Source organism: Orbicella faveolata, unplaced genomic scaffold (genome assembly GCF_042242905.1).
Source record: "Orbicella faveolata isolate gen_17 unplaced genomic scaffold, um_ofav_v1 contig_46, whole genome shotgun sequence".
In the NCBI taxonomy this organism is placed as follows: domain Eukaryota; kingdom Metazoa; phylum Cnidaria; class Anthozoa; order Scleractinia; family Merulinidae; genus Orbicella; species Orbicella faveolata.
The window spans coordinates 29,532,501-29,553,954 of NW_028301576.1; the positions used below are offsets into that span (position 1 = coordinate 29,532,501).

The window sequence follows — 21,454 nt, forward strand, 5'->3', positions numbered from 1 at the left end:
GATAATAAGCTATAATCAGACTTTGTCCATTTTACTCCCTTCTTTTTCAAAAGTTGTTGACATAAACAAAATTGGGGAAAGCGCCTGATCTTGGAATTAAAGAGAAAATTGACTCTGCAAACTCACCTTGCATCAACTACGAGAGTTATGCTCTTTGACTTTCGAAAAGCATTTGATCTGATTGACCATCATGTTCTGGCGCGAAAGCTTTCCTCGTATGACATCCCAAGACCGCTTATGTGTTGGATTATACACTTTCTTATGGATCGTAAGCAAAGGGTGAAGCTCAGCTGCGACTGTGTCTCGTAGTGGGAGGCTATTCCTGTGGGGGTCCCACAGGGGACCAAACTGGGCCCATGGCTATTTCTTATCATGATAAACGATCTCTCTGTAGCTGATACAACTCTCTGGAAATATGTTGATGATACCACTCTCGCCAAGTCAGTATCCCAGAACGAAACCAGTTGCATGCAATCATGCGTCAATGAACTTGTTCGACAGTCTGAAGCTGATGGTTTTCAGCTAAACGAGTCTAAGTGTAAAGAGCTGAGAATATCCTTTTCAAGTTTACCTAGTACTGTAGACCCTATCACTATTAATGATAAGCAAATCGAAGTTGTCTCATCCACAAAGCTATTAGGAGTTTTAGTTTCAGACGACCTGAAGTGGAATGTACATGTTAATTATATTTGCAAAAAGACCACAACACGCCTGTATTTCCTACAGCAGCCAAAACGCATGAAGGTCAACCCGAAGGATATGTTACTGTTCTATACAACATGCATCCATCCTGTCCTAGAGTATGCGTGCTCAGGCATCTCTTCACTGTATGAGAGGAGATAGGCACTGAGCGAAATTTTATTTGATGAAATTACGGGAGACCCATGCCATAAGCTATATGATCTGCTGCCGCCATGTAACGAGTCCACTTACTGCACACAAACCCAGGGATACTTTGAGCTACTGATTTGTAAGACACATAGGTTTAGGAACACTTTTATTATGAGCCGTAGTTTTAATTTTATATAGTTTGTAATATTTTTCCTTGTATAACATAATTTTTTTTATTGTTAAGTAATTCATAATTCAGCCGCTCCAGCGGCTGCAATGAGTTTGCTAATAAAATCTATCTATCTATCTATCCACTTTGTCTTCCTGCACCCCAAAACACATGATGTGGCAATGCGTGTGTAGGGGCCCAAGTGAGACCAGAGTTCAGAACTTGATAAAGTGTATGGGTTGGGTTGAAATATATGTATGTTGGCCCTTACGCTGTCATTACATGTTTTCGCTACACTGTGCTGACAAGCTCCAATAAGAGCTAAAAAGCTGATCCTGCTTTGTTGGTTCTGGATGTGCTGGTGTCTCACAGCATTTTTTGTAATATCAACCTTGCAGTATTTGTGACTTATAAAAGTAGCTTCTTCTAAAACATGCCTAATTAAAGACGAGTGCAAACACCATAACCTATTAGAGACCAATATGGCCAAAATTGATACCTATTTCTGACCAAAACAGCTAAAACCCACACCCTTTTGGGCTGCACATACTCATATAGCCCATACTAGAAAGACCACCCCACCCCCTCACTCCCGGTCATCATCTCACAGGCAGTGTTTTCTCGTCAGATTCAAAAATGGTATGTGGAAACAAATACTCCAGCTTGTGTTATCTACTTGAGGGGAGGACGTGTAATGTACGTGGGTAGATAAAGGAAAAAAATTGTGCCTTATTAAGTCTCAATTTTGCAAGCCTTTGTTTGAATAGAGTTTAAAATGTTGCCAGACAACTATGCGTCAAAAGTATGTGTACATTTTGATAACGAACCAAAAGCTTATTAGTGACCTTTCCAATACAGAAATGCCTATTAATTTTTTCACAGAAAAATAATATTGCCTCTACAATGGGGTTTGTAAATAGGGAGCAAGCTTTTGGTGGAAATGCACATTTCATGATCAATTCCAGATCCACTAGTGAGACCATACAATGGATGCCAGCCAACTGTGCCACATGTTTGAGACGTTTTTACCAATCAGAAAACCCATGCAAATAATGGTGTGGGCTTATTAAAGATGAAAACAGTTCGTTACTTTTTATCATGGTTTGGTAAAGTCCCATGCTTATGATCTCCATCACCTTTTAGCTGTGTAACATAAGCATTCCTTTTGAGTGTGCAAAAATTGTGGCGAACGCAAAAAGAATGGGGCGGGGGTAGGTACAGTGGAATTTGATACCCGATAAATTTGCTCAGAGACATCAGTCATTTTGGGCTTCTTGCCCTCACTCTTATGATTGAATAAAAATAAAATGAAACAATTTTTAACTGCATTTTATCACCTTTACATCAATATATTGTTTGTAGTGGTTGCACTTTAAACAGCACGCTTAGATTATTTTTCGCAAGGGGCATCCGCAAAGGTCTATGGACAGACCAAAACAGAACTCCCTTTGTGCAAAAACGAGTTCTACAAAATTGTGGGGTGTGCAAGCATTCCCCCTTCTCCCTATCACCTATTAATGCTCCTGAACACATACATAAATGGCAGGGGTTTTGATGAGTTTTGATGGTGCAGGAAAATACTGTATGTGTGTGTTAATAGAGATCCATAATAACAGGTTAAACTTCTTTTCCAGGTCCTGATTATTTAAAAAGGAACTTTGGCAACAATGTCAGTGTGCAGAAGACCTTTCTTGTGGCTGTTGTCAATAATGGTCAGTTGTAAGACTGTAAGTCATTTCAAGATTCTGATAAAAGAGATAGACAAGCATATTAGTCAGTCTTGTGTTTGGCTCATAAAATTTGTCTTCCCGAGGTCATTGCAAGGTGGAAGCAGGCTTGTGTGAGGCATTTCTATTGGTCAGTAACCTCTACAACACCAAAGCTTGGAGATGTGATACTGGCTAAATTCAAGGCCTTCCTGTATCACATCATAAACCAACACAAGGATTTGCCAAACCAGCTCTTTAATAAGTGTGCTCACGGTCTAACTATTATGCCACGTGTTTGGTTGACAAAAGGCTTTTTTTTTTTCTATTCTGGCTCATATAGCATTTCACCATAGATACAATGTATGAAGTCAATACTCACCAAATGTCTGAAAATACTATTTTTCTCAGGGGCCATTGCCTACGAGAAGTTGGTTGAAGCCCTTACTCAGAACTCGCTATTAAAGGGTATCAAGCAAGCATCCCCTGTGGCACAGACCAGCTACTTAGAGGGATACCACTCTGTTGTAAACCAGTTTGCCCCAAAGATGCTGGCCTACTCCTACTTGGGGATGTTGTGCCGGTGAGTGACAGCTAGTGCAGCTCAGACAGGACAGTTTATAAAAAGATACTCTTTTCTTTCTTTACTTTTACACATTTCACTTGATTTTCTTATGTAGATTATATATTAATTATCACTCCTGGAAAATTATGTGCAAATTAACTAGCTCCAATGATGGCTATCATATTTGCAAAATGAGAGAAATGCTTTACACATTATACAAAAAAGTATTATTTCCTGCAATCCAAAATAAATGACCATTTTTTTATTTTTAATTGTAGTACTATTTTAGCAGCCATCCACTTTAACTATAACCTGAAGAGGGAGACGAAAGTTGACGCTCATGCAAATCCAAGGCTGAAGGTGACCTACCCTAGATACAAACAGGGAGAGGCGACAGTCCGAGAAGTAAAAGTAGTCCAAAACTATGGTAAAGGACTCTGAAATAAAATAAACTACATCAGGAATGCCACATCTGATATTTTAAACTCTTAATTGCACTTTTACCTCATTTTCTGTTTTTGTCAGACTATGTTGCTGAACTGTACGAAACATTGACCACAACACCAAGGGAAGTGCTAAAAGGCATAAGGAAGGAACTAGCAGAAGAGGAACCAGAGGCTCTACACACCATGTTGCTAGAAAAGGAGGACAAAGAAACAGCAAAAAACAAATACAAACAAAGAAAAGCAAAGGAAACAGTTTTATGCCCTCCGACCTGTTCTGGTATTTGAAAATTTGATTTTGCAAATAAGCATGCAATTAGGAAAACCTCCAACATCCCCCCTCTTCCCACCCAAAGCACGATCACCCGAACGTACTGTGTTATAAATAACACATTTGAAGTGGAATAACACATTTGAAGTGAAATCTTTATTTTACAAGGGTGATGCTAAATAGCTAACAAGGGCCTAACAAACCCGTGGCCCTCTAAATTACAAGATCATAATAAAACTATGCAATGGTATAAAAAATTATCTTGTTAAAAATAACTGTTCAAATGATCTAATTGAAAGGTCTTAGTGCTCAGCAGCAACTTGACCTTAATGTCTGAATGATGTGTTCACCAGGCATTTCATTGGCTAAATTTCCAAAAAAAAACCACATCAACAGTAAGATGTTTTAAGTGAGTAATCATAACTATATGTATTGCTGCAACTGCTCCATTTTACCATGTATGGATGCACTGAATCTCCATTACATGATTAGTTCCTTAGTGGGGTGTGCTTTCCTTTTAAACAGATGCAGAGCTTCAAGCTTTCACACAACAGACCACAGTTGCTGGCAGAAGGAGGACCCCTATGTGCAGAAAGTGTGGCAATCCAAGGAGAGGACATAAAAAGGGCCAATGCAGCAGTACAAGTGCAACATAGTGCCTTATTTTACTCCCAATCACTTATAAGAAGGTGTAATCAATAAATATCCCACCTTCCTACCAATTTACCTATCTGTACCTTGCCTGCCTGCCTGCCTGCCTACCTACCTACCTAAGTACCCACCCATCTATCTACCTTCCTACCCATCTTAATAAAAGTTAATTTTCTTTTAAATTAATCCTCTTCCTCATATCCCTGATAGCCCTCAGTTTCAGTTGGAAGTGTTTTTCGAATACCGTTGTATACACAACAGGGAAGTGGAACACGATTTGATGCCCCAAGATATTCCCACACAAGTCGAATGAATTGCCTGTAGGCAACAGACCGGAGGAATCTGTGGAAATAGAAGCCAAGAATTGGAAGTGGGAGCACGCAAATGGAATAAATCAACACAAACTTTGATATTATATGGTTAAAGTGTTACCATTTATGCAGGTTTTAACATGTTAATGAATGTTTATTCATGTTTTTTTTATGCATGTTTACTTGATCAACAGCAGAACGAATTTCAAAACAATGCTAACTGTAGTATCTTCAAGGACAAAGTACATGTATATACAGTGGAATCCCAATTTCTCAAACCTATTAGGCCAGGGAAACGAAAATAATTGTGCGAGAAATCAGGGATTAAAGGCCAAGGGATGTGAAACGATTTTTGGCTCAAGTTATCAGGAGTTTCAATCAGAGGTTTGAGAAATTGGGATTCCACTGTACTATATAAATTGTTATGATGATAGTGTAGGAAGTACTGGATTAACTAACAGCTTCAGTGTGAATTTTAGATAAGAAGGTTTGACGCTACAGATAATAAACTTTTAAAATTAGTTTGAGACAGAACTTACTCGTGCTCAGCAGTGTCGCCCTGAGCCAACATGGTTGTGTAGGACTTCTTATTCTTGGTTTTAAGGCCTATGCCCGCAGTGTGTAGCACCCAGCAATTTAAACAAACATCAGAGAAGCCGGGATGTGAAGTGATGCAGTCGCCTTCCCTCTCTAACTCCTCCATCCTTTCAATACATCTGTTCACTTCCATGCAGCATCTACACTCCTCGTGCTTCACCACAAACTCTAGCGAACAATTTGAACATTTGCACCTAAAACAGAAGCAGGAAAAATTTAGAGTGATGGTTCGAAAAAGATCCGTTTATACCACTTGAATATATACAGTCATGTGCAGCCCAAGCGTAATGAGCAAATTAATTTCTGCATAAAATCACAGAGTAAGCACTTTCTTCTATAAAATTAAATGAATGGTACATGAGTAAGATTTCCGTCCATCAGTGACAAAAATATAACAAACAGTAATACAGACCAACTTTCCACCCCCTCTTCAACGGAAAACCTGCTCCAAAGAATCTCCTCTTCCTCTTCTTCCCGGGCAACTTGCTCGACATAAGCGGCTGCTTCTTGTTCGTTTGCCATCGGCTCCAAGTTTTCATCGTATGGCAAAAAGTCATCAGTTGTTGAATGGAAGCTATCCTTGGAGGCTTCGGAGGACTGTTCCTCAGTACTTTCAAAGGAATGATCCAAAATTTCGTCTCTGGAGAGACAAGCCATTTCACAAAAACACCACAAAACAGACAACAACAGTGATACAAAAGCAGCTAAAACAGCAACCAATTGTAAATGAATGTGAAGCCTTTGACGTCACAACCAATGAGTCCGCTGGAAAATTGCATGCTCATCTGGAATGAGTTTTCGTAATGGTGGACGCCTTTTAGGTGACTTTTAGAGCTGAAAATTTTGAGGATAGAAGGTTTGGTGTTTGTGTTTTTTTGGCAAATATAGTTACTACTTAACATAAATAGATATTCTATGAGGAAACATGCACGAAAGAAAAGTATTGATTTTTGTCTCAGGGGCACTTTAACCCCTTCTTCTGGTGCGTACTTACGACGATGTGATGCCAGTGCATCTTTGAAACAAATAGCCCTTTTTACAGTTCCCGGTGCCATCTTGGAATAGCAACCACGCAAACACCACATCGAGGCTAACATTGACCCAGGAAACACAAACAAAGAGAAATCACAGCTGTTTTGCTCGCGCGTTCCTCTCTAGCTATTTTCTTCGATCAAAATGGTCATAAAGTACAAAGACAAGGAAATTATACCCCTTGAGGATATACAGAAACTCTCAGTGAAAGATCTGAGGGATATTTTGAAGAGTAATTCGGAAAGAGCCGGCGGAATAAAGGCGCACTTGGTGCTGAAAGTGTACGCTTTGCTTATGTGGAACGTGACAACGCCGGCTGATAACGCCCAGGAAAGTGTGGAAATCACTGGCGACTTCAAATACGACAAAATTCTAAGACAAATCTCCGCTCTTGGATCGTCTACTGACTTGCGTCAGCTTCCAGAACTGAACTTTATTCAGCTGTACGATTACCTTGTCGTGTCTACACGCAAGTACCACCACATTGTGCTAAAAGGCACAAACTACAAGAAGCTGAAAAGTTACCAATTTTTCTTCGAAGACAACGTTAAACGGCTGGAAAGCAAAGCTTATCAAGGCAAGACCTATGTTAAGGCCAGCGTTCTTCCTTCAATGAAGAAGAATCCGTATAGAGTTTTAGTGGAGTTCTCACCTCAGTATGACATTTGGCGAGCAGCGTGCACGTGTCTGGCTGGACTTGGCAGACTCGGCAAAGGCAAATGCAACCACGTAGGAGGCGTACTGTTTGCTATCGAAGACTTCACAAGGAGAGGATTGCAAAAGTACGCTGAACCATTGTCGTGCACGTCACGGCTGTCTGTATGGGTTGTGCCACGCAACCAAAGTGTCGCAGCAAAGCCACTAGACCAGGTCTTGATTAGAAAGATACGATTTGACAAGAAAAACATTTGTCTGCAACCCATGATCATAAAATTTGACCCAAGAGCGCCAAATCAGCGAACAAGAGAGGAAGAGAGTTTCAAAACCTTCAGTGAAAGTCTTCAGAATTGTCTCCCTGCTAACTCATTCTTCTTGTTTCACAACATCAAGTCAAACTGTCTAGAGGCGTCTGACCCCGAAGAGCAAGAGGAGGAGCCAGAGGGTGTGCCCTTTACAGATAGTTATGACATAGCTACCAAGCACTTTAAATCTATGGTTGAGGAACACATCTCTAACTTAACTATCACCCAGGAAGAGATCCAGGAAACAGAAAGATTGACACGTGGACAAAACCAAAACAATCTTTGATTTGAAAAAAGGAAAACTCTCTTGCCAGCCTCAAATTTTGGAAAAGCTGCCAAGACTAAAGTGGAACCCTCAAATAAAGTAAAATCAATTCTCTATTCAAACTTCACAACAGATGCTGTTCAATATGGCATTGAAAGTGAACCAAAGGCAGTGAACTTATATATTAGGGAAATGTGAACAGCTGGGATTGATGTCACAGTTGAGGAAGTTGGGCTACTGGTGTCTAAGGACAAACCATACCTAGGAGCCAGCATAGACAGAATTGTCACCTTCATGCACACACAAGAAAAATGGGGAATGGAAATTAAATCCCCCTTAAGCAAAGCTGGCATGACTATTGAAGAGGCATGCAAAAATAGAACCTTTTTTCTGGAGAAACTTTCTGATGGAACTGTAAGGCTTAAAAGAAATCACGACTACTATATTCAAATTCAAGGGCAGCTCTACTGTTGTAACTTGGATCTGAAAGGTATTATTCTCACAGTGTACTTTGGAGAGGATAGGCCACTATTTCTGGAGAAGATTTGCTTAGACAATACTCAGTCCAGTGACTTTCTGCCCAAGATTGACTTCTTCTACAGAAGGGCACTTTTCCCTGAGCTTCTTACCAAACGAGTACAACAGGGAAAGATTCTCTACCTGTGTGGTGGCTGGCTGGCCTATGGCCAATATCACTGCACAAGGGCTGGCTTGAAAATGAAATTTCAGAGACAAGCATAAGCTAAAGTTTGATGTATTACTGGGCAGTAAATTTATTAATTTATTATTACCATCATTACTATTTCATTTATGTAAAAATGCAAAGTCAATGTTACCCAAAAATACACTTATGATGTAAATACATGGCAGTGCAGGGATGAATTTGCACTTGCACTGTCTCTCTGTTATTCTCTATCTATATTTTCACAGAATACAGTTGAATTAAGTTGAAAGTTGGATTATTTTGAATTTCCCATGGTGGGTGACATCAGGTTATAATTATTGATTTTTTGGGCTTTTATGCATGAATACACCCATTTATTAATACTCACTCCCTAATGTACCTGGGCAAGAAGGGTGGAGGGTGGTTACAAAGACAAAAAAGAAAGAAATGTATGAAGCATAATTAAAATTTCAAGAGGGGTGGGGGTGTTGATGTTTTTCTTGGAACTACAATTAAATTTTACACAATTAGATTATATTACAATTAGATTATTATTATTAAGTAAGAACTACATGTTGTAATTTGTTATTAGGTGATGATTTGACAGTTTGTTCAAATAAATATTAACCTTCTATTCATCCACTGTACACTGCCACAACATTGAATTGATGCTTACCATCTTTCTTAAATTCTGTTTTGATTAATAATGGTAAAAGGACTTTGTGTCGGCCAATTCTGTCTGTAATCATACTGATACTTGTGATTTAAACAAAGTTAATCAGACTTTTGCTATGCTACCGTCTGTATGATTACAGACAAAACTGGACTTCACTTAGACAATAATTATTACCGTTATTAGCCGAAGCTATAACAAAATTCTTCAATCTGGATAGTCACAATACAAACTAGGAATTTGGTTTGGCAGGTTGTAGTAAAGGAGGAAGAAAGTTTGTTAATAGCCCACATACTGTTGCAATCTGTGTTGCATATGGGCTTAATGTGTTTGGGAGGTTACCGTCTAAAATATGGTAAGTTTTAATTCTACCAATTGCCCGCTCCACATGTATTTGCACAGAGGCAATGTTCATAGTTTCTTCTGTCTCAGCCGCAGTCATTTGATCCCGTCCTCCTAAAAATGGTGGCATATTGACAGTGACACCATCAGGCACAATGTCCTTTATGTCAAAACCACGGTCAACCATAACATTGTCACCACTATCTAATAAATCAAGCACTCCACTTTCGCGGGTAATTTGTTTATCAGATACACGTCCACCCCAGAGGTCAGAAAGAAACGTGACTTGGCCATTTGGCGTAACTCCTACAAGAAGCTTCCAAGTATTATGGTGTTTATAGTCGGACCAAGTTTCAGACTGTGCGAGCATTGCAGACGGCCGCTGAATAAAAATCTCGGTACAGTCCAAAATGATTCTGGTTGTAGAAAATTCTGCAAACTCTGCTGGCATGTTTTTCCGTGCCAACTCTTGGGTAGGGAAAGGGAAAATACTCTGAAGCTCAAAGTACAACAGATTTACCCAGGTAATGCAAATCCTTGAAACAAGGCTGATGCTTATACCAAATCTGTCAGCCAAATCCTGAACAAACAGGCCAGCCTTCAGTCGCATTAATACTAACAGAAATTCATTGAGAAATGTTAATTTCCTGGAGGGTCCAGGCTTTTTCCGATTTTCATTTTCTTGATAAGGCTGACTCTCTTTCACAAACTGCTCTCCTTTCCAATACTGCATCTTCCCCAGTTTTGGCTCAATAAACTTACAGAAATTGATCAGTGCCTGATATGATGGAAAGCCAGTATAAAATAAAATCGCTGAATCATCATCCTTTATTTTGTCTAGGGAAAATTGCCGCCCTAGCAAAAGCTCATTTTCATTTTTCACTTTGGTCAACTCTTCTTCACAATCACCTAGCTTTAGTTCCAATACTGTGATCTTCTGCTGCAGCTCTGTAATAATATCAACATCAGGGGATCCTGCTGATTCCAGATTATCAGTACATGAGGTTGAACCTTGTTCAGTGACAGCTGAAACTGTTTCAAGTGGTACATGCATATTGAGTGACCCTTCCATGGAATCTGACACATCCATTTCCTCTGTCGAAACAGTTCTGCTTTGCATTCGTTTAGCAGGAGCTTTTCGTGAAGTTTTCTTTGAAGTCCATTCAAACTGGGATGGCTCGGCACCTTAAAATAAAAATGAAGGTTATCATCAAAAATAAAAACCTGTAAAAATAATGACAATATAAATGATACAGTGCCGATGAACTCAGTGAAAGGATAATTTCAATTATGAATAATATCAACTATAATAATTGGCTTCAGTTTATTTACAGAACACATTCATACATTGAAGGTACAACAAACAGCCCAGTTTATATTCAGTGCTATACAATACTGTAACTTTAAAACTATAATATTTCAGGATCTTTCATGTGAACAGTAAACATCATTATTCAAAAGCTTTACAGTCTTCTCGTCAAATTAAACTTTGCAAAGATAAGTATGAATGAAAAAATTAAGCCAAATGTAGGAGTAATGAAATATGATATTTTGTTATGGGCTTGCATGTATTTTATTACAAACCTGTCTTTAAGTAACAGCGGCCTCCCAGTTTTCGTAAAATGTCTTCTTGTCGAAAATGTTCTGAGCAAACTACAGTCGCACCAGTCACCTTAAACCCGTCCTTTCCATGCTGCCTCTTTATAAGGTTGCACCATCGATTTCTGCGCTTGGGGTCAGTTGGAAACTGGAAGAAATGATGACCTGCGAATAGGCCTCTGTCATCATAATAGCTGTTGTTGCAGCCAAACACAGCGCAATGTTTTCCTCTTTTCTTCTCCAAAGTCGACGGAGGAGTATCTAGGTTATTATTTGCGTTGTTCATTATCCAAAAAACTTCGAACACATGCGAACAAAAGCGAATAAAAGCGAAGAAAGGCGTCGTTTCCTGTACAAATTACACCAAATGCAACATACGACTCAACGTTAGCCTCGATGTGGTGTTTGCGCGGTTGCTATTCCAAGATGGCGCCGGGAACTGTGAAAAGAGCTATTGGAACTGAGAATTAAAAGAAAACACATACAGTAAGAAATACAAATGCGTGTAACGTTATGTTGCAAATGAAATAATCCTTATCAACGACCAATCCTTATCACTGGAAATACTTGACCATGAAAGAAATATCAAGAACATTACAGCTGCAAGCAATTTCTAAATTATTTTTTGACTTGATATTCTACCCAACTTCAAAAAGGCAAACCCACCATTTACATCGACTCCACTGCACTGGTATTCTTTTACATATCCACAGTTACCAGATTTTAACAGATGTTATTGTTTTCACCTTTTAAGTTAACTATATCATGATGTTCGGGTAAATAATTTTATTAGCCATAACAAGTTAATTTTAAATTTCTAACTATAATAACAGATTCTGTACAGCTCCACCTTAATTGTTCAGAACAAATTTGTTCAATAGTACAGCATGATATCTACGTGGGCTGTACCATGAGCAAGGTTCTATCAGCACATTTACTTTATCTAAAAACCAACCTTCAAGAGCTTCAATGCCAAGTATATCATCAATTGTGTGATTAAGAGTGATGTTGTTTCTTCTAATATCAGAGAGGTATGACTCATCTTTATCAGGAAATATTGTTTGGAGCTTTTCTATGTCTTTCTGCTCATCCTCATCAAGAGACTGGTTGCAGGTCAAGATGTTGACAACTGCAGATTGCGATCCTGTTCCTCCGTTACTGATACTGGGAGGACCTACTTTGATGGTGCTTGATGAAACTCTGCCAGTTGAGGTTGATGGCTGAGGGTCACACAGTGAGGATGCAGACATGTTGCCTCCTGCAGAACATTCATCTAATGGTTATACATCTGGTGCAGACTCAGGAACAGACAATGCACAAGTAGATGGAACGTCACTCAATGTTGATGGTTTTTCAGGCAAACATACAGCTTGCAGGCAAACATACAGCTTACCCTGCCCAGCTATAGTCTTGACTTTAGGGAAATCCCATTTGTGCCCCTCTTTGCATGCTGGTGTACACACTTGCTTCCTGGACACTTTAACAAAAAAAATCATCTGGCAATATACCAGGAATTTGTTTGGCCAATACTTCAGTTATCTTTGATCTTATTGCATATTCCTTATCATTAGTCAAGATCAACAGTTCTGCAAAATAGAATATCCTCCTTTCCTAAATTATGGTCTGGAACAACTTGAGGGATGTTTCCCTTTTCATCAACAAATTCTTCACAAGCTATAAAGTCAATGACCGAAACCTCTAAGGTCTTTTGTTCTGGTTGTTTCTCTGACTTCTTAATGTAATGATGACCGGTTCTTCTACGCTTTGGCTGCTGAGTTACTAATGCTTCTAAGGAGCTACTGGCACTTCCAATATTTGATTGCAGAAGGTCCCTAGCTCAACTGATCGCCCCACTTACAAGTGATCATCCAGGTAAAGGAGTTGATGTAACACCTTGGAGTCTCAAATCTGCGGTTAAAGTAAGACATCTTTTCAGAAAAAATACCATTCTCGATTGGGTGCACATATGCTAAATACAAATGAAAGTTGCTCTTGCTTTCTCCACCAGATACTCTGACATGAAAAATAAAGTGCGGGAAGACTTACTGTTGCTTCTAAATGAAGTGATACCTCTCTGAATTCCTCTTTGAACAGTCTCTTCCATGTCCTTTGCAGTAAACATCAGCTCAGTATGCTCCACCACTTTGGTACAGCAGAAGGTCAAGTGATTTCAAAAGGGTGCGAAATTTATCCGCTGACCAATAGGACAGCGGAAATTATTGAATAAAAATTGGACGAGTTGGATAAAATTTTGACCGTGTGCACAAAAATTGGGAATTTTATTGAACAAAACAGTGTTGAATATATTATCATTTACTGAATAAGATAAAAATCAGTGAAAATAAAGGAGTATTACTGAACAAAAATATGACACATTGAATATAAAATGACGATTGCTGGATAAAAATATGAATCAATGAATTAAAAATGAGTTTACTGAACAAAAATATGACACATTGAATATAAAATGATGATTACTGACCAAAGATATGAATTACTGAATATAAATTGTATGTTATTAAATATTGCAAAAAATCCGGGAACCATACAGGTGCTAACTCTTCTAGAAGTAATAACGTGCGTTCACATTCACCTCCGTCAAGCGCCCTGTCAAGCGGTTCAATCTTAAGATCAACTGAGCCATCTAAAACAGCAGTGCCAGCACCAAATTCAACTTCTTTTCCAAAGAAAATCTCAACTCAGCCCCACAAAGCTCCAACCATTGTTGGTTATCTTCATAACGTCGGCCCAATGAAAAAAAGTGCAGAAGGATCCGAATACTTCTCATTTACAGTCCAAAGCATTATGCTTTTCACCCAGAAACACAAATCCAATGTGGAAACCAAAGCCGGAAGTGGCACACCATGCAAACTAACCAAATATACCTACCATGCAACAGAAGGTGTAATTTGGGTGAACGTAGCTACGCAAATCAACCATACCTTTGAAGCGAACGTTGATTTTCGTTGTGACACCAATAACAACGAAACTCCAGTGGTCACCACAAAAGATCTTGAGGATATTCAAGTTTATCAAAGTGTCGCAGTTCTTGGTATGGTTCTTTTTGGAGATTGAAGAGCAGAGCCTGTCCCTACAAAAACTGATCTCATTAAAAGGGAAGGACCCTTTGTTGATGAATTTGGAAATATTCCAATCACAATTTGGAACAACCAGATTGAAAGTACAGAAGGGGGCTTTTATGAAATCCATAACATTTGTCTTTGACAGTTTAAAGGCAAAAAATACTTATCCTCTGCAATAGACACTGTCTTTAACAAATTAACTGAGAACCTGCCGGACATCTCTGAACAACAAATCAAACACGCTAAAGATGAAATCAAAACAAATGAAATAACCTGTGACAACATTCAAAGCGTAGACTTAATGGTGTTCTACAACTGCATGACTTGCTCCAAGAAGGTCCAGTTTCAGCAAAATTTTCCAATGCTCAGGTGTATGACCAGCCAGTCATGATTTCTCATCAAGAACTCTATGAAAACTACCACAGCATGTATTTCGGTCAAAGAAGGTGACCAAACCACATGGTAGTGATTGTTCACTTCCACACTGGAAGCTATTATAGAAAAGTACAACAAAGATAATAATGAAGCAGATACCATAGAAGACATAGATGAGGACAAGCTATGCAAAGTTATTTTGATAACAAAAGGTATTGTCAATAGCACAAACACTGTACTCGGCATTTCTTTTTCTTGATTTCATTGTAGTAAACAGAAGTTCTTCACTACTGTATTTTTCAGTATTCTTTATTACACATTGACACAGTTATTTTAGACTTGTTTATTGTTTCATTAGACTTGAAATCTAAAGTAATTCAAATTTTGTTTTTTAAAGCCGTCGTTCTCTGGCTTGCCATGAATATCCTCCAACAATGTCGACCCATCAAAGGACACTGTTCCCATGCGTTCACCGTTGAGTTAATTTTCTTTGAAGTAAACAAGAGGTTTTCACCATTGTATTTTTTAGTATTCTTTATGACACATTGATATGTTTATTTTAGCCCCATTTATTTCATTACACTTGAAATCTTAAGAAATCCAAATTTTGTTTATGAAGAGAGGGTCATACAGGGGGTCTCTCGCAAATCATGCAGGATGGACAACTCTGACCATTCGTCCACTTCGTGCTGTAACTGCCTGAAGAAAGAACAAATTGTCTAAAGAATCTTCCTTGTCATTGTCTGCAATAGGATATTCAGTGTCCGCGTCGGTGTCATACTCTTCCTCCTCTTCTTCCTCGGCTTCCTTTACTACTTGACCAGCTTCAATGGCCTCGTGTGATGTAGAAGGCATAACAGTCAAAATGGTTGTAGCAGAAGTAACGGCCTCCTCTTCAACAGTGTTAGGGCTGAATGAGACTTTATCTTTAGGATAGTCTGATGTTCTGTACATGTTTAACGGCAATGTTCCGGCCTTGAACATGGTTTTCTCCTGCCTCACACTTCTCTATCATGCAGCCTTCCCATTATTTGTCACCCACTCAGTCATGAGGTATTTAACTCCTATTCCTGCCTATTTAACTCCCTTTGTGCCTTAAGATGCTCCAACATTGGAATGGAATTTAGTGGAGTGCTCTGGCACAACACGGAATAATATGATTTATCGTGTGTGAAGTAGTGGGCACTCCAGGATACTACACGCTTAATGCTTTTGTATACGGTATTTGCCAGATTCCGTGCGTACTGCAAAAGGGTAGGAAACTGGTCCTTGAAATGACCAACTGCGTGTAGGTTTTCAACCTGAACTGTCAGACAAGAGTACAGATCAATGGTGAAGTTTGGATTAAGTTCTTTAACTAATGCCTCCAGATCTTTCAGTCCATTTAAGATCATGTTGACCAAATGCTTTGTTTGATTTGAAATGGTTCCTTGAGAACCGCTTGGTTTACCTGTACTGGCATTGTTGACATCGTTGCTATGCGACAACACTTTTTCTGTTGTTGCTTCCAAGTAACTGTCAAGTTTTTCTAGAAGCTCAATTGCTTGTGTTAGGGAATGTTTTGGTAGTCTGATGTTTCATATGAACAGGAAAAGGCTTTGTACTGGAGTCCAAGATGGCCTAGATACTTTACAATGCCTTTTATTGAGGTAATTAGCTTCACAGAGCCTGTTTGAGGAGAGAGACCCACCAGTCTAAAACGAAGACCCACCGGTCCACAACCTTTTTTCTTTAGGGAAAGACTATACACTAGGCTATAAAATTGCTCTCATTTTTGTAGCGCATAAATTAAAATGTCATCTGAGCACACGACAAACTTGATGGGTACTTTATCTCAATCGGTACAACGTGTCAAATTGTGTAATGCAATTAAATTCCAACAGTATAAAAATATACGTTTTAGTGACAATTTTATTTCATCACCAATATTTGCAATCGATTATATATTGGCCAAGTGTAAAAATGAACAGTTACAGAAATTAACTGTTGCGGTTTTGATATATGTCAAAAGTGTCATACACCAAACTTAAGAATTTCATTTTAGTCTCATCATACAAACAAAAAATCTTATTACTTTGACTTTTTACAAAACAGGCTCTTCATTTTGTGTCAGATCACATTTACATTTGAAAGGCTTGTGCCGTTATGGCTGTTCGAGAAAGCTGTTGCGTAGGTCAAAAGATGACTTATCTTTAAATTTTTGTTAAATGAACAGTCCCTACATTAGATTAAGTGTTAATTTAAATGTGTCAGAGTTTGAGTTATAATGTTTGTTCTGATAGCACAGCTCAGATGTTTTTGCTACTTTAATTAATAGGGCTCACACTGGTGCACTTAAGGTAACCCTACAACAACAACAATCAGGAGACCACGGGCTCCTGCAACAATTTATTGGTATTCCATATATAGCTGGCAAAGCTGACATAATAACAGAACTACGAAAATTAAACTACTGTGCTAATCCATTTGAATCAAGTTTCCTGTGCGTCGGATAATGTGTTGTAGTGACGATTGCACACTAGTATGTTAGCTGGTTTTAAGTCTCTATGGGCAGTTCCTTTTGCGTGGAGATACGCCAGTCCGTCGCATGATTAATTGCATCGTGGAATCCTTTGCAGTTGTAATCATTAATTTGCGGCAAGAAATCAGAAAGCGAGCTGACATGCAAATCATCAACACCAAACAGCTTGAAGTCAAAGTAAACATATTCAAGCATTATCGCCAGCGGCTGATGGCACACTCCAAGCAGTTTCACAATGTTGGGGTGCAGAAGTCTATTGAGAAGAGCAACTTCTTTGAAGAAAAGTTTCTTCTCGCCTTGGTCAAGGACATGCAACATTTTCTTGACAACCAGTTTTGACATTTTCCTCAGTTCCATATTCTGTGGTCTACACATTGCCAAAAGCACCTTGACTGAGCCGCTTTTTAACTTGCAGAGCGTTACAATCGAAGACTTTTATGTTCGCGATACTTCCCGCAGAAGATTGTTGCTTTTTAAGAATTGGGGAAGCTTGAAATGCCAAAAAAATGACATTCTCAATGCCGGGATGCATGTGAAAGTGATAACCTAATTTTCCCAGGAAAATCAAAATTCTTGTAGCACGTGGTGAATAAATTTGCGAGTCATGCACAGTGGACCTTTGCATCTTTATATGATAAGGACAGTAAAGCAAAGTAATGAAATCACCTCATCATAATTTGCTCATATGCATTTGAAAAAAAGAATATTGGTGACAACCAATTATACTAAAATCATCACTAAAACGTATATTGTTGGAATTTCATTGCATTACACAATTTGAGATGTTGTACTGCCTGAGATAAAGCAACTGTCAAGTTTGCCACGCGCTCAGATGACATTTTAATTTATGCGCTACAGAAATGAAAGCAATTTAGCCTTGTGTATAGTCTTTTCCTGAAGAAAAAAAGGTTTAGACCGGTGGGTCTTCGTTTTAGACCGGTGGGTCTTCGTTTTAGACCAGTGGGTCTTCGTTTTAAACCAGTGGGTCTTTGTTTTAGACCACAGGGTCTTAGGTCTTTGGTCTTCGTTTTTGGGTCTTCGTTATTGACATGTCCCAATCTTTCGAGAAAGTTGAACTTTTGGTCAAGTCACTTTTGGTTTCTGCGTATGTTCTTTCTACATTCTTTAGATGCATAGACAGTCATTCTTGAAACACCGGAACTGTTCTGAGCGTGTCAAGTCCTCTCTTCTGCAACTCAGAAGTGAGTTCTACTTTTTTGAGATTCTTTAGCTGAAGTGTTGGCTTCTTTGTAATGGAAAATTGTTGTATTCCTGTGGGACAGCTTACATACGCTATTCCATCACAGTAAGTGGGTGATTTAGCTGCACCATGGCATTCTCCAACAACTTTGACATCTGCTGGGACATGAAGCCTGACCTCTAGAAGCCTAGTGAGGTTCTTCAATGGAGCATAGTCCAGAACAAAAAGTTTTCCATGCTTGCTGGGGCAAATTGCTTCAGGATGCAGATAGAGCCCTACCTTGTTGGTCTCACTGATTTTGTAGCTGTTTCTGGAGAACTGAATGCACCACGCAATCGACGGCGCAGAGACGAGCTAAAAAAGACTCTTTACTCAAATGTAATACACAGTTTATGTTCATCCGATCTTTATTTAGGACACTGTCTCTTGGTAGCAACTTCTTCAATTCTGGGTCAGAATCTCGGATTGTGTGCAACATTGACAAACATGCTCTCTCCTCATCCAACAGCAACATCCAGTTGGCAAAGCTACACTTTAAACTTTTGCCTACATGGACAGCATCAGGAAGACAAATGAGTATAAACTGAGGGGGTAATGTTCCATCAGCTTTGCTCTGAGAAATCAATTCAAATGCTCTTTTGTTCCCAGATTTAGTCTGATGCCAAAACAAGAACTACAACTTGAGAACACTGAACATTGGCTTCAAGACACCGTTGGCAAGCACAAAGAGGTGGTATGTGGTTAAGCTGCCCTGGAGCATGACAAGTATTACAGACAGAAGCAGACTCTATGCAAGCCTGGCATGCACTTTTGCAAATCGCTGTAGCAGGTTTATCAATAATACGCTGTGATGAAGCCGCTGCCTTTATACAACAGTGACATGTTCGCAACAGCTCAACCTCATTGAGAAACTGTTCTTTCATCTCTTCTCCTGTTTTGCCTGCCTTGGGTTTGTAGGTGACACTGACTGGCATGGCAACCCCGTTGTCTGTCATTGACGAATAAGTTACATTTGCCTCTGTCACCACGTTCTCTTTTGGAAATTCAGATTTTGGGACTGGATGAGCCTTAACAAATTCTATATTTCTCATCGTATTGTATTGCAGGCTTTAAGGTTGTCCCATCATTCTCCACTGCTGCACCAATTACTTTAACAATCCGGGAATCAACAAGTGGCTTCACATCAACTGATGGATCCAAGGCAAGTGTTAAAAATAAATCAAGCCAAGGCTTGATTACCCCACTTGAAGTAGTATGCCCTGATGAATGCATTAATCTTGTGGTTCGTCCAGGTCCTCCAAGGTTTAGTTAAGCACTGTCTGGGTTGAAAACTCCACCACTGCCACAGCCATGCCACATGGGACCCTGGATAAAGCTAACAGTCCTCTCACCACCAACAAATTTAACAGAGCTGAAAAATTTGACGACTTGTTCATCATATTTGTGGTTTGGGTCAATCATAGCATACAAAACAGAATAGAGATATTTCTGAAATATTTTGTCCTCTGGAATTTGGCCACTTTTAATTAAAATATCTAATCTGATGCAAACATTGTCTGCTTTCTCCAGCGATATGGGAAATATGAAATATTCCTTGTCTATGTCACTGTCTGTCTCTTCACCATTTGAATTGTCAGAATTGAGGTCCAAATTAAATTTGGAGTCTTCAGAATCTGAAGCTGTCAAGAGGTCAGTTTCTGTGTCAATATCATAACTCTCATTGTTTAATTCATTATCTTGGTCACTATCACCAACATCATAATCAGAAAACCCATACAGTGGAAGCACATTTGCACTATTACATGTAAGGTCACTTAAGACACTTAACCAGCTCTGCCAAGATGTTATTTCTTTTTTATTATTTTTTACATCGTCATATGCTCCATATTTAAGGAAAAAAAAGATATTACAATAATAACATTTGAAGAAAGCTAATATTTTGACCGGGTCAGACAAGCATTCAATTAAACCATTCCTTCATGTGGCTTCAGATAAAGACAACAGCTTTCAGCACATTACAGAAATCTGATCCACTTTAAAGGGATATTTTTCAAAATATAGATGAACATGAACAATTAAGACAATTTCATTTCTTACTCCATAGAGGCATTGACATAACAGTCTATTTCTTTATCACGACCGCAGCCATATCAACATTGTTAGGGCCAGACCGAGAGGCATTAGTGGTGGGATCAGGTTGGGCAAGAAGTTGTTGCATTGTACTTCTCATTTTTGCGACCCCAACAGTGGACTTCTTTTCTGCAGATTTTTGCTTTACACAAGCTGTATCATAGTGCTCTAAAATATAAAATAAAATACAAGAATAAATGTACATTAATGTCATTCTATTGAATTAAACTCCTACAAAGCAGTCCAGGGAAGTCTAGAAGTTTATCACAAGTATTGCCAAGGAGCCACACACTTTTCTTGAAGTATTCTGTCCTTGCCTTGAGGATTTGATCCACTGGCACCAGCTTTTGCTTCTTACAATGCCCACACAGAATGGTATACTCATTCACCGCCTTGCTGCCATTAAGCTCCTCTAGTGCTGAAATAGAAGAGTCATAAAATATATATGGTATTCAGCTTGCAGACATTAACATGAGATATCGAGAATGTGCAGGATATAAGTCCTTTTGCTAGAAATTTATTTACTTGTGTGTGTAATGGCTATAGATTACATTTGTAAGCGCTAACGTGCTAATACGGATCTAGCGGCCAGATTTTCCCCATCCCCCTCACAACCCACGCAATTAAAATAATCAACAATAGAAAAACAAACTACAAAAGTATTTATCGCCCCTTCCCCTCCAAGCGACAGAAACATTTACCCGCACCTTTGTTCATCTCGTCGAGCTCCTTTCTCTGTCTTCCATTTCGCTTGAAATCTTGTCTTCTCTTGATTTTTTTTAACAAGTTCTTCATCGTCCAGTTTTGCTGCTGATCTCTTCCTTCCAGTTCTTCTGGGTTTGTTTATGGGAGTGCTAGTATCTGTTTTGTCGGTGGCAAGGCAGACCTTGATAACAGGCGATGCTTTTTCAAAGGTTATTTCTTTTCTTAAAACATTTACTGGAAAGTGTTAAGAAAAAATATTTTATAAGGCTATATGCCACAAATAAAGAGGTCATAAAAACTTGTGTCACTTTCAACTCTTTTCGCGTGCTTTAAGGTCTTTAAGCGATATAGTCACCTT

The 21,454-nt window shown here is 38.9% G+C and overlaps 3 protein-coding genes and 1 pseudogene across 3 annotated transcripts; 1 reads left to right on the top strand and 3 right to left on the bottom strand.

Moving 5' to 3' along the window:
* Nucleotides 1-4,429: 4,429 nt before the first annotated feature.
* On the bottom strand, nt 4,430-6,201 carry LOC149099560 (uncharacterized). The gene is made up of 3 exons (XM_089276869.1): nt 5,957-6,201; nt 5,487-5,738; nt 4,430-4,978 (listed from the first exon to the last, which is right to left on the bottom strand). Exons 1-3 carry the CDS (start codon nt 6,199-6,201, stop codon nt 4,819-4,821), a joined length of 657 nt encoding a protein of 218 aa, XP_089132995.1. The 3' UTR covers nt 4,430-4,818.
* Nucleotides 6,202-6,720: 519 nt separating this feature from the next.
* LOC149099561 (uncharacterized) lies at nt 6,721-8,915 on the top strand (annotated as a pseudogene).
* Nucleotides 8,916-9,325: 410 nt separating this feature from the next.
* Nucleotides 9,326-11,366, bottom strand: LOC149099562 (uncharacterized). Its single transcript, XM_089278206.1, has 2 exons — nt 11,067-11,366; nt 9,326-10,667 (listed from the first exon to the last, which is right to left on the bottom strand). The coding sequence occupies exon 2, from the start codon at nt 10,600-10,602 to the stop codon at nt 9,373-9,375; it is 1,230 nt and encodes a 409-aa protein (XP_089134332.1). The 5' UTR covers nt 10,603-10,667; nt 11,067-11,366; the 3' UTR covers nt 9,326-9,372.
* A 102-nt stretch (nt 11,367-11,468) lies between these two features.
* LOC149099563 (uncharacterized) lies at nt 11,469-12,567 on the bottom strand. Its single transcript, XM_089276870.1, has 2 exons — nt 11,991-12,567; nt 11,469-11,541 (listed from the first exon to the last, which is right to left on the bottom strand). The coding sequence occupies exons 1-2, from the start codon at nt 12,329-12,331 to the stop codon at nt 11,469-11,471; spliced, it is 414 nt and encodes a 137-aa protein (XP_089132996.1). The 5' UTR covers nt 12,332-12,567.
* Between the last annotated feature and the right edge of the window lie 8,887 nt (nt 12,568-21,454).